The sequence below is a fragment of the Trichomycterus rosablanca genome, chromosome 20 (assembly GCF_030014385.1).
Source record: "Trichomycterus rosablanca isolate fTriRos1 chromosome 20, fTriRos1.hap1, whole genome shotgun sequence".
Lineage (NCBI taxonomy): Eukaryota > Metazoa > Chordata > Actinopteri > Siluriformes > Trichomycteridae > Trichomycterus > Trichomycterus rosablanca.
In genome coordinates, this window is record NC_086007.1 from 21,247,260 (window position 1) to 21,261,563 (window position 14,304).

General features: G+C 41.3%; 1 protein-coding gene across 1 annotated transcript in view; it reads left to right on the plus strand.

Annotated features, from left to right (window-relative positions):
- The window catches only part of gosr1 (golgi SNAP receptor complex member 1), a 37,498-nt gene that overhangs the window by 11,061 nt on the left and 12,133 nt on the right, over positions 1 to 14,304 (plus strand). Inside the window, exons 4-6 of the mRNA XM_063016341.1 lie at positions 1,444 to 1,551; positions 1,696 to 1,787; positions 6,739 to 6,813. Of these exons, the coding sequence (XP_062872411.1) occupies positions 1,444 to 1,551; positions 1,696 to 1,787; positions 6,739 to 6,813 (275 nt within the window). The remainder of the gene's footprint in view (positions 1 to 1,443; positions 1,552 to 1,695; positions 1,788 to 6,738; positions 6,814 to 14,304) is intronic.

Genomic DNA, 14,304 nt, shown 5'->3' on the forward strand with positions numbered 1-14,304 from the left:
TAGATTATCAATGCCTTTGAATTTTGGTGCTGGAGAAGACAAACAAATAAATCCATGACCAGTGATTGTGAGCTAGGCTCCTTTTTTTCAACAGCAGCATGTTACCTCCAAATGCTCTTCTGGATGAATGGGCTAAAATTTCCACAGACACACTCCAAAATCTCGTAGAAAGCCTTCCATGAGGAGTGGAAGCTGTTATAGCTGCAAAGGGTTTAGATTTAGAATAGGAGGTCATATAAGCTTCTGTGGGTGTAATGTGTAGGTCATAACACTTGTCCACTATTATTTGCTATTATTTAAACTCTATTATTTAAACTAGTTTCTTATGTTTGGGCACATTTATATTATTATTAGGGCTGTCGTTAATCACGTTAATTATCGCGTTAAAATTTTAATCGCGATTAAAAAAATTAATCAAGATAAAAAATTTTAATCTAACTATTTTTATTTGGCACATACATGTGTGTCTCTGTGGTAATTATCTGTATTTCAGATGAATTAGGATGTAAAGCGCATGAACTGTCCAATGATAAACTACTTTTAGCGGTTTTCACTTTTTTTACGTGTTGATGAAAAGATGAATGAAATCACGCGATCTCTGTAACGAGTATTTCCATTGGCTGCTAGAGCTGTCCATCAAAACCGTGTAGCTCCGCCTCCTCCCCCTCCGGTAAAAAGTGAAACTCTGTGTGATGTTTCATCTCTACAGTTTATTCAGCTTATTCTATCACATGGTTATAAACATGATTTATATTTGTGATGTTTGTAGTTTTCTAAAAACACATTCGTATCTGATATTTATATGGACTAAGCGTTTACATGGACTGTTTTAATTAACACTTTTTTTATAGCTACAGTCAATTACTTATAGATAATGTCTGCTAACTTGACTGTTTCAGGTATTTATAGATGTTTAAATGGTAATGTAGAACAGTATTTCCCAGTATTCTTTCTGCACAAACACAGTATTAAAGGGTTTTCTTAATAGATCTATGAAATAATCATATCTGTGTTTTGATGCTTTATTGATGCCTTATATTAGATCAAAACATTATGGTTGGTGCACCTGTTTTCAGTGTCAGGGTCATGAACAGGAAAAGATCCTCACTTTTGTCAGATAATGTGCTTTCTACAATGAATTTAGATTGAATAATTCTATCATATCTTATGAATGTTTTATTGGTAAACACGTTCTTGCAATAACAATGTGCATAACTGTTCAAATTTTGCTTAATTATTAGTTTGCGATTAATTGAGATGAATACATATATATTTAGGGCTGTCACACGATTAAAATTTTTAATCGAGATTAATCTAGATTCATTTTGTTCTTTAATCGTGATTAAGCTCGATTAAAATGTTTAATCGTGTGACAGCCCTAATTATTATATATATTTTTATTTATTTAGATATTTTCTGTTGATTGTCTGTTGTTTATCCTAGCTTACAGGAATAAACGATAAGATGGCAGAGTACGCCAGCGCACCAGGAGTAACGTCTCTCAACGCCGCATTAATGCACACACTCCAGAGGCACAGAGACATCCTGCAGGTAAATCCCCAGACCAGTCAGCCATTGTTCTGTATGGCTGACTGTAATATTTGTTTGATGTGGTTATGTATTGAGTTGCAGTGCCTTTTGTGTTGTGCTGTGTATGGTTTTAATTGCACCATTTTACTGTCTTTTTACCCACAGGACTACACACACGAGTTCCACAAAACCAAATCCAACTTCTTAGCTGTCAGAGAAAGAGAGGATCTGCTTGGATCAGTCAGGAAAGACATTGAGTGAGTCTTTTTTTTTAATCTCCTGTGCAATCTGTAGTAAGTTTCGTTTGCATCTATTGGTTGTTGTTGGATAAAATGTGTCTTGCATTGTCATTATTCGGATGATTGAGAGGATACAAAACAAGACTTGGGTCAAAGGGTGCTTTAAATCTTGAAATTAATATTAAGTTGCTTACTAGACTGCAAACCTTTTCATACTTAAAAAAAAAAAAATTAATTCACACATGGTTCTAATTTCAAGTGCATTACAACAGTTCATATTTTTATGGAACAGAATCATTTTCTCGACGCCAATCAGATAACAGTGCTAAAGTGTTAAATAGTAAACATCAAAGAGGCAAATGTGTGCAGCTCATGCCGCTCAAGTTAGGGCAGCAGCAAGGTACTGGCACCACCTGACTCTATAGGAAACAATGACACAATCTGTGGAAAAGCACTTTAACCACTATCCCACCACCAGGCAGCCGGTCATCTACATAGACATGCCTGACAATGTGTCATGGGTGGATGGTTCAAGCCCTGCGATTGATTGGTGCACTGTACAGGGTATTCCTGCCTTGTCCCCAGTGTTTCCCAGTGGAACCGGACCTGCCACGACCCTGACCAAGAAAAAGTGGTCGATGAAAACAAGTCAATCTTATACAGAAATGACTGTGTCTCAATAGGCCTGATGTTCATAAATGTGATTCCTATGTGCCGTCATGGAGGTTAAGGCTCTGACATACTTTAAAATGACTTTTAGTGGAAGTGCGCAGTTCCTTGCTGGCAGGAAGGGGGGTTAAATTGAGGCCAACAGGCTTAATTTTTATTAGGCACAGCTCTTATTATTTCATTAAGTGGTGGCGCAGTGGTAGCTCAGTGTTCAAGTTACTGGATTAGCAATTGCCACTGTTGGGCTTTTGAGCAAGATACTTAACCTGTACGTCATTTTCCATGAAAGTGTCTCCTAACTGCCATAAAATGTAAATACTAGTATATCAGGGAGAGCATTGTGGTTGGCATTTTAGGTACCTCCTTAATGCTGAGAGAGTAATAGTGCTTCTACCAAAAATATAAAGCCAACAGCATCCTGTAATTAGAACCATCCACATAGAAAAGACTAGAGATACATTATTTTAAATTTACATTCAGCTTTACTGTCACCTATAATCTGTGCAATACACTTGAAAAACAAAAAGATAATGTGGTTGCGTAAGGTTGCACCCCTTTATAATTGGGGATGTGGCTAGGGCTGTCACGGTGAAAGCTTCTAGCTATTAAGCTTCTAGCCTAGGCTAGATATACACTAATCAAAATATGGTAAAAAAAATTAATAAAATGAAACCTTTCGTTTAGAATAAAGAATAAAGTATATAAGACCTTAAACCTGCGTTATCATGCGCGCTAGAAAAACCAACATGTTCACCTGATGTGGTTTGAGAGAGGATCAGAGTGGGGTAGCGATGTTCCCGGCAGCACTAAAAACTCTCTCTGATGGTGTGCTCCATGCACTAATACACGTGTACTGTACCTGCATGCGACTTTAGAGAGCAGAGGAAGTCTAGCCTGGTTGTCGCGCCACTATTAACCATCTATTTAGTAGGTATAATTAACATAACAATATATACTACATTTTAAGTTAATATTCGTCTCAATACATTTTTATTCAACGAAAAAATACATTTAAATCATTCCAGCAAGCCAGCAAGAGAATATTTGCAGGCTGCAATGCCATATTAACAGTCATTAAGTGTTTTAGTACACCAAGGCTGTTTGAATATAGTCTAAATTACAAGTATTTATTGAGTCTGAACTCAATTTGATCATTAATAAACTTGCCTAATATTAATGTTGCCATTGTTTCCATCTTAAAACACAAAGCCTGACACTCAGCTCTTAGCTCATTTTCATTATGAATTTATTTAACATTTATTACGCCCGAATGTAAGCAAAAAACAAGATGGACCCTGCAACAAGGTGAACATCGCGGTGTGGCGGTTGCTTGGCATGCCCTGCGGTTGGCTGGTCTATACCGCGAAGAACAGCATGAAATGGGGCTAACAAAGCATGCAGAGGGACAGATTAACTACAGTCAGTAATTGTAGAACTATAAAGTGCTTCTATATGGTAAGTGGAGCTGAAAAAATAGACTGTGAGTGTAGAAACAAGGAGGCGGTTTTAATGTTATGGCAGATCAGTGTATGTAATGCCTTGTAATTTTTTGTACCCTTCTCCTGACTGATACCTTTCAGCAATGAGTTCCTTTGTAAGCTCAAAGACAATAAATATCAGGAAAATCCAACTAGAAGAGCTGAACTTTATATGGGGTTTATCAGAGTAAGTTTAATTGATGGCAGGTGTCACTGACTACTGTTTAACATGAGGTTGAACATGACTGGTTTATTGTGAATACAACTGCATCCACAATTATAAGGGTGTGCACACAGATTAAAGGTCACATTAAATATGGAAATACATCTGAAATGATTTATCTTGATCTGTTTTTTTACATCATAAAAAGCTGGCCTTTTAACATGGGTGTGTATACTTTTCATATCTTTTCTATAGTCACTGCGTGAGTGTCCTGTTTATTACATAAGGCTGTAGAGCCAACAACAAACAAGATATGATAGCATAAATATGTATAAATTCACTGAACTGTATTTCAAAATTGCGGTTACCGCGACAGCCCTAGATGTGGCTATGTTTAAAATAAACCAATCACTTTCAAACTCATATTAAATAGCAGTCAGTACCTACCATCATTTGCAGTGACTTTAATTAACCCCATATACAGTTCAGAGGAAATGATGAACACTTCCAAATATCAGCTTCTATGTACAGTACTGTGAGCCAGTAGTGACCGAGCATAATTGTGTGCTATTACACTTATCGCTCACTAGGTGTCAGCACACACTCTTTAGTAAAATGCTTGCTGCTGTATGGTCATTCAAGAGAACTTCTATTACCCAGTCATTCTGTCTGCCTTCCTGCGGAGTCCCCTGGTTACAGCATGCACGCACCAGTGATTATTATGGAGTCCTTTTACTCCTGTTTTCCTGTGCCCCCCCCTCCTTTTTTCCCAATCTGCATTGCACCACAGAGCAACATGGAAATCGCCAGCATGCAAAAATGACAGAGCCATTGTATGTGTGTGTATGTGTCCGGGAGATATAGGGCCTTGGGCTTTTACAGCCTGCGTGAATGGATTAAATTGGCCGTCGGCGCTGTGCTGTTTTGGTGCACGGACAGTTATTAAGGCTGGCGTGATGCATTTCCGCACTGGCCAGAGCAATCTCAATTCTCCCACAGTGATCCACTTAGGCAGACCCACACTGTGCTTTGTGTTTCTAATACTGAGCTCAATCCTGTTTTGTTTAGGCATTAATGCAGTGATTGTAGGGTGTATAGCACAGCTCCATACCCATAGCAGGATCTTCGCTCGCCACTGCACTGATTAACTCCTTGGAAGGGTTGGTCTTCCTAGCACTGCTCTCATTTATTATTCACACGAAATGCTTTCTGTGGTTCAGCTGTCCTGATACCCCCTGCAGGAGGACGGAACCTCCATTGTTGAATTAACTTGTCTTTTCCAACCCTGATTACAGTTCACAGCTCGGATTAATAGATTCTGAAATGCTTCATCCACAGTATGTTCAGGTTCTGATTTCAGACAGTATAGTAATTCTATTGACTCTATCCTTTTTTTTTTCTTGGCTTTTCTTTCTCCTTTAATTTCTTCTTCCATGGCTTGTAAATTAGGTGTCTTCATAACTGATTTGGCACACTAACCAGTGGCTAGTCTAGTTTGTCAACAACCCCCTAAAGTAGGGGGTAGTCAGTGAAGATGCCCAAAGTTTGTGTAGATGCCCAACTAGCTGATAGTACACTGGGATTAGAACTCTGTAAATCAGTGGTAGTGGGCACAGGAGCCAGTATATATGTGTATATATAATGACGTGTGTGTGTGTGTGTATATACATGTATGTATAAACCTATATATGTACATATACATGTACACATGGTCTTATGAATATACTGTAAATACAACATACAAATGGGTTGTGGCGGGCCTTGTTTTACCAGGAAACACTAGGCACAGGGCAGTAATACAGAAAAACAGACATGTTGCCAGGCCATAGCGCTGCTTTGGCCGAACCACCCCGACCTTCAGACATTGCCGATCATGTCACTGTAGACGTTCAGCAAGTCGACTAACAGAGTAGACCCCTGCACCTATGGAGTGCCCTGTTTTTATTAGATGCAAAGGTTTACTTTCAAGAAACACTGGACCCCATAACAATGTCAGACTCAGTAACTGGGAGCACACGAAAGCTTGAAAACCAGAGACTCACCATTAGTAATAGTTCCATCATTTAGATTTTTGTTTGGTAATATGGTTGCTGAGTCACAGTTGTAGTGAGGAGGTTTTTCTTCCAACAGAGCATAATTCATGAATACACGCTGCACATTCATCTTAACTTTTTTTGGCTCAGTTTGAGGGCTTAAATATTTCAGGACAACATGACCCAGTTCCTTTCCTGCGACTATTAATATTTCTGTGCTGTTTTGTCAAGAGGTGCAAATTCACAGAATGTTATTTGTGTGTTTTTCTTGATTAGAGATTAAAATTGATCGATTTCATCAGTAGTTCTGGATGTATCGTATTCCAGCACTTGCAGATCAGCAGTTTTTTTAATGGTCGTGTCAAAGAGAGAAATTTACTTGGCTGGTGTTGTTGAACACTGGAACATTTTATAATGAAATATGTAGCCTAGTGTAATAACATAAAATAAAATAATTTTTAAGCATTAGTCATTTTTTTATGGTTTGTAGAAATGTCTTGCAACCCAGAGCCAAGATATGCAGATTGAGAACCACTGCGCTAATAAATAATGCGGAAATAATTGAAAAATGTTTATTGTGTTTATCGAGTTCTGATTGTTTATTCTGCTTGTTTTGTTTTCACCAGGACGTACAAGAGCGGCTCGGGCGTGAACAACAGACGAACAGAACTTTTCCTCAAGGAGCACGAGCACCTAAGAAAGTAAGGACTTTCTCTACTTGTTATAGAGGCAACATGCACATTTACCTACATGTTGATCTATTGGATGGTAAGTTTCTGTGTAGAGTTTGCATGTTCTCCCCGTGTCCGCGTGGGTTTCCTCTGGGTGCTCCGGTTTCCTCCCACAGTCCAAAGACATGCAAGTGAGGTGAATTGGAGATACAAAATTGTCCATGACTGTGTTTGATATAACCTCGTGAACTAATGAACCTTGTGTGATGAGTAGCTACCGTTTCCTGTCATGGATGTAACCAAAGTGTTAAACATGACGTTAAAATCCTAATAAACAAACAAACAAACATAAACAAACAATAGGTTAGATGTTTACATTAGAGCTTTTCTTGGCCCTGGTCCTTATACAGATTAGACCAAAAATTCTATTTGAGTCATATGGTTAAAGTAGCAGAAGTCCCAGCAAACCACTAAATTAAATAAACAGACAAATGATTTAATTATGCTATTTATCAAATGTCATACATCAGAATATTCTAAAATGTCAAAGCATCTTGACCCTCATTCACTGTGCTCTTATAGCTAAGTCCCTACCTAACATTTACCGGTTCATTTGCGCTATGAGGCGGTCCTAGCAATCCTACGGCAATTCAGTTAGCAGTCGGTCGAAGTCTAAAGCCGGTCGGGTAACTACTCGGGTAACTGAGTTTGGACTTCCAACCAATTCTGTGGACGCAGGAGAGGGGGGGGGTGTCAAAACACGGATGAGAATTTTCATCTTTGAGACAGAACATAAAGCCTCACACCATTGCAGAATGTTCTAGGTTTACATTCAATCATTACAGTAGGCTGTGCTGTGTATTGTAGATTCCATTTGTTCTATATGGCACTTCTCTTTAAAAATCAGTGAGGACCCTACTGATAGCACATCGTATTAGTGAAACAGTCTCATCATTTCCGGTTGCACCAGTGAATACTCGGCGTGAGGAATCAGCAGTCCATCCCAGCCATAGTCCAAAACATAGCCATTGGCTGATAGCACCACTGAGATTCGAACCCTCTGCACTACCTGAGAGCCTAATGTAGCCATTATTAGGCTGATCGACCACTTGAGCTGAGATTCTGTGCTGTAGATGCCAGATGAAATGGACTGATTGACATTCATTTGTTAGCTATAGCTTTAAGAAGAGTGTGTGTGTGTGTGTGTGTGTGTGTGTGTGTGTGTGTGTGTGTGTGTGTGTGCTGAGCATTTACAGTCCAGACTCAGCAGATTGCTGCACTTACTTTAACAGATGTTGATATTTAGGATAAATCTTAATTGCTTTAACAGACACTGCACTCAGCTTTAACTACTGTCTGACCTTGTTTGTGGGTTCAAACTGAACATCAGAACCTGTTTTGGTGAAAATTTGGAACCCGGTGTTGGGCCACTGCATTACACTGATTGTGTGTATCTAAAAGGCCAGCAATTCATCCGTAAACTCGGTTTTTAATGCGTTTTCTCAATTTCTCCTTCAAAAATCCAATTACCCAAACGGTCTGCTACAGTCCTTCACTCCTGACCAAGGAGAGCTGTGACTACCACACTTACATTTACATTTTCAGCATTTAGCAGACACTTTTATCCAAAGCGACTTACAGTACTGTGACAGTATACAATCTAAGCAATTGAGGGTTAAGGGCCTTTCTCAAGGGCCCAACAGCAACCTGGCAGTGGTGAGGTTTGAACTGGAAACCTTCTGATTACGGGACCAGCACATTTCCCCTCAGACACGTATGCATTAGCCGACAGCTTCTTTTCACCTGCACGAGGTGGGTTCATATGGAGATCTGTATCGCGCACAGAGTCATGCACTGATCTTTATTATCCACCGTCTCTGTACAGGCGCCATCGATCAAGCGGCAGAGCTCGTAACTGCCACGGTTATGAGAAATTCCCACCCACAGATGAGACCAGATAGAGATGGTGAATAACAGAGATCAGTGCGTGACTCACAGTGCGAGATACAGATCTACAGATGAACCTGCCTCGTGCAGGTGAAAAGAAGCGGTGAGCTACTGCATATGTGTCGGAGGGAAAGTGTGTTAGTCGTGGCTCTCCTTGGTGGCGAGTGGAGGTCCTCATTTACAGATGCGCCAACCGAGCACCCTCAATCTGACCAGTTTCTTGTAATCGATAGCCGATCGTCATTTGTGGCCAGTTAACGACAAGTTATACTTGTGAATGAAATCAGTATAACGTGATACAAATGGCAGTAATGTTAAATAGCATGATGAACCTAAACACTATAAAGTACAAACACCATTTCCACCAAGGTGGTATTTTCACATCCAGGGACGGCACTGTGGCTCGGTGGGTAGCGCTGTCGCCTCACAGCAACAAGCTCCTGGGTTTGATTCCCACGTGGAGCGGTCCAGGTCATTTCTGTGTGGAGTTTGCATGTTCTCCCCGTGTCTGCGTAGGTTTTCTCAGGGAGCTCCGGTGAGGTGAATTGGAGATACAGAATTGTCCATGACTGTGTGACGTTACACTTGAACTGATGAATCTTGTGTAATCAGTGACTACCTGTCCTGTCATGAATGTAACCAAAGTGTGTAAAAAATTTAGAATTTGATGCCTGTAACACACACACACACACACACACACACACACCAAAGTGTGTTTACGTTTCCTCCGTAGCCAGCACACACACACACTTTTTTGCTGCCTTGCACTTAAACCCAAAGCCAAAAGAGCAGAGAGCTCCTGTCAACGTGCAGAATTTAAAGAAAGCTTTTTCAGGCCACTGCAGGGACCTTGGCATTTGCATTGAAAATCTTTCTGCCTGCAGTATGTAAAGTTAGTTCTGGCGATCTGCCTGCTTTGTTTCAGAGCAGCAGTGTGTCCCCCCCTCCTTTCTAGAGTCGTCATGCAAACCAGCAGGGCTTCAGGAAAGGAGTAGAAGGTGGGCTAACACCTTAGTGCCAATGTCATTTATTATTATGTCAAGCTTGTACTACGAAAAAATTTTGTTTATGCATTTTCTCTCCTTATTCCTCCTTTTTAGAGCGTCCAATTGCCCGATTGCATCATGCTTCCTCTCCACCAGTGCCGATCCCTGCTCTGGTTGAGGAGAACGAAGCTAACCCACGCCCGCTGCGACACGTGGGCAGCATGCCGTGCGCATCTTATCACCCACACTGGGGTGCAGTGCAGCTCAGCGTTGTGTACGGAGAGACACACCCTGAGAGCACTCTTTTCTCATCTCTGTGCAGGCGCCATCAATCAGCCAGCAGAGGTCGTAATTGCACCAGTCATGAAAGAGAGACCTCATCCGGCTTAATCCCGCCCATATCTGAACAGCAGGCCGATCGTTGTTCATGTGGCCACTCAGCCTAGCCGGCAGGCAGAGCTGAGATTCGATACGACGTATTCGAGATCCCAGCTCTGGTTCCAGCGTGTGTTTTTACCGCTGCACAAACTGAGCGGCCTGCCCCAAGTGTAATTAATGGTTGATTAGGACAATGTATTATCTATTTCTTTAATTAAAACTAAATGTAGGAGAAGTGTGGAGCAATTGTTTTGGTGCTTTTTTTGTTTCCAGGAACACAGTGCTTAAACAGTCTCAGTTTTAGCTTACTAATGCCTGGTTCACACTACACGATTTTCGCCCTGATTTTCGCTCGCCGACTGGTCGCCGCTAGATGTGGCAGCTCGACGCTCGCTTGGGGCTCGAAACTCGGCTCTCGATCGCTATGAGTGAACTGTTCAACAACTCGATCCGAGTGGCTTGAACCAGTCGCCGACTCAAAACTGTAGTGTGAAAGGTGTTGTGAGTGCTATGTCGAACTACAGCCAATGAGAACGCAGGATACAGGGTGGGGGAAATCCAGGGTAGGAGTCTAAGAATGGGACGGGCATAATATAGTTTCTATATCAGAATACATTGCCACACACACGCTTTACAGTATTTGTGACCTTATCGCCCACGTCGAACCACAATACCAACGTTACATTGAAAATAATATTTATTAACCTCCAACTCACTACAGAACAGACGATCCCTGCTGGTCGTGTTGCCAAATCCACTCAGATTCATTTATTTTTCCTACTTGCTTTTACGATGCACATCAGCGCACAAACAACGTTGATCGCTCGCTTATTGTTGAGGTGCATTTTTGGACATGGTGTCATTAAACCCCTCGTCACTTTTCGTGTGTGTTTTTGTGACAAAACGTAGTTTGGGAGACCAGATAGACTCGCCTGAGAATCCCTCCGGTGATAGATTGTGTAGTGTGTAATCACCTATCGCCGATCAGTCATGTAGTGTGAAATACACAACGACTTAAAAGTCTTAAAACCAATGGGCTGAGGCGACACAACCCTAGCATGCCAGCTAACATCTCCCTCTGTGTACCAAAAACGGTTAAATTGTCACATTTATTTACATGTGGAATGAACAAGGCACCCAGTAGTCAAAAAAAGATGGAAACGTAGCTGTATGGCAAGCCATTACTGTCGAATACTTAGTTAAATAGGGAAGACACAAAGGGAGGGAAAAATAGTCTTATAAACACATTACGAAGGCTTTAACTGTCTGTAAGTGCTTTCCACCTTGTTTAAGGCCTTCAGATCCTTCTAGGAGGAAGTAGATGTCTAATTCTTCTCAAATGACCTCATCCTCTCTCAGGTGGAACACCCAGATACATTCTGTATGTTCATAAGCTATCTCGAGCCGCTGTGTTAAGTAAGGCTCTTAGGCGAAATGGAAGGAAATTTAGCTGAAAGCTCATTGGGAATGAAGTTACCAGGTTGGGACCATGCTCATGTTTAAATGTTCCAGGTTTCTGCCCATATTAGGCTACCTGAGAGGCACGTGCTGGTGACAGATGCGCCAGCTCGGAGGCAAATCGGCGTTCGTTTGGGGCTCAGAAATCGGCTCTCGATCGGAGAGGCTCACCGGTCGCTTGCAGACTCAAAAACAACATCTAGCATGCTATATATCTGGAAACTATATAAACTCAAAATCCTGTAGTGTGGAAAGTTGTGCGATCAGGTTGTGACCGGCAGTGAGTGCGGAGTCAAACTCCAGCCAGTGAAGAACGCAGGATACGGAGTGAGGGGAAACCCGAGGGAGGAATGTAAATGTGTGGGACGGGGCATAATATAGTTTCAATCATAATATATCGGCGCACACGCAAGCTTTACAGTATTTGTGACCTTATCATACAAACCAACCAACCAACGCTGTATTGCAAGCATTTTTATTTACCCCCAACTCTCTTGGTAGAACAGAACAGACAATCCCTGCTGGCCGCGGGTCCTCTTTGCTTTTTCGCTGCATCTTGCTGTCGTTCTTGCTATAATAGTATCATTATACTATACCATTGTCACTTCTCGCGTGTTTTTTTCCTGACAAAACGTAGTTTGAGAGACCAGACAGACTCGTCTACTTCTAATCGGGAGTGTTTTAAGTCATTGTGGTTTTCACACTACACGACCGATCGGCAATACAGGTTCACACACTACTTTTGCAATGCAACGTTGGTATTATGATTTGGCGTAGACGATAAGCCACAAATACTGTAAAGCTTGTGTGTGCGCCAATGTATTCTGATAGAAACTATATTATGCCCCACATATTTACTACTCCTCCCCAGGGTTTCCCTTCTGTATCTTGCATTCACAACAAACACAACCTGATCGCAACACTTTTCACACTACATTATTCTGAGTCGCTGGCAGGTCCAGATTTTTAGCGTGCTAGATATTTTTGTTGAGTCTGCGAGCAATTAGTGAGTTGTTGAACAGATCACACATAGCGGTCGAGAGCCAATTTGCCTCCAACTACGCATTAAAAGACTCCCAATTACAAAAGATCAAGTTGTGTAGTGTGAACTGTACAGCAATCTAAACACTTTGAAAGTCGTGTAGTGTAAAATGTTCAACTGTTCAAATCTCAACAGAGCCACCAACCTGTAGGCAGCGTTTTAGAGAGGGATGGACAGATGGGGTTTCTTCCTGCTGCCTCTGCAATAACCACCGAGCCCATTGTTCCTTTTCTGGAGCAGAAACAGCGGCTCGCTGTACTTGCTGTAAAACAGAAGGGAATTTCACTGCCCTTTTGAGACAGACTGGGTGACCAATAGGCCTACATCATGCTACGTAATTCTTTTACCGGAATAACAGCGCTTTACTTAAATGCCAAAGCTGTTTTTATTTGCAGTTTCTCTCAGATCTCCCTGAAGTGGTTTTTATAGTCGCTCGGTGTGAGCTGCACAGGCCTTTTTGTGCTAGTGGCTCACTGCAACCTCGTATATGCTAATGTAATTACTTGTCATGGGAAGATTGGCTTTTATGTTTTTTAGAATGAGGGCTCAGCCTCTGATTATGGCTGGTTGAAGACCTTGTTTTTTCTTCTTGCTTTTTTATGTACAAGCAACCATCGTCATGGGTATTTCTTCCACAGTATTTACCTGACATTTGTACTAGGTTTTATCCTGTTGGATTGCAGAACCATTGAAATTTAGGGAAACGTGCTTGTAAATTAGGCAAATTGAGCCTCTGGTTTAAAATCATTATCTAGAAGCTTGACTGAAGATTGCTGGCAAAGCAGAACATAGGAACTTAAATCTTCCTTGCATAGCATGGTCATGGAAAGCTCCATAAATCACATCACAAACCATGAAATGAGCATAATACTCTGATTGAATCCTCCACTGATTCAACCCTCCACCGCTGACTGAGGACGTTTCTCAACTGACACACGCCCCCTCCGACACGTGCTCACTACAGACTGCATTTTTCACCTGCACGAGTCGAGTTCATATATACCGATCTGCACTGGGCACGGAGGGCCACACCCTGAGCAGCATTGTTCCTCAGCCCTGTGCAGGCGCCATCAATCAGCCAGCAGAGGTCGTAATTGCACTAGTTATGAGGACCTATGATCCGGCTTGCCCCTAACCCTTTGAACAACAGCCAATCGTTGTTCATGCAGCTGCCCAGCCCAGCCGGGTGGCAGAGCTGAGTTTCGATACGACGTATTCGAAAACCCAGCTCTGGTGTGCTAGTGTATTTTACCCAATTTGATGTTTTTCATTTGTGTAGCTTTCAAGTGCCTTACGTTTACTGGGTAATTTGCGCTGTGATGCCGTCCTAGCAATCCTACAGCAATTCAGTTAGCAATCGGCTAATCAAAATGTCAAGATGTCGAAGTTGCTGGATGTTATATGTTTACATTCAACTATTCAGGTAGACTGTGCTGTGTGTTGTAGCTTCCATTTATTCTATCGTTTAGTTTGTTTAATGATTGCAGTGAAATCTGTGATTTTTGAAAAACGAGGTTCGTGAAATTAAGCACATTTTCTCGTAAATTTAGTAGCTTTTTTCTCGACCTTGCCAAAGTGACCATTGTTTTGGATACTCTCTAATTAGATTCAGTCAAATAGTTTCTATAGTAAATTAGAATAACTAGCAAGTTTAAATTGCCCACAGTCCCACATTCTAGAACTCTAATTTAATGAAATGTATTGAATGTT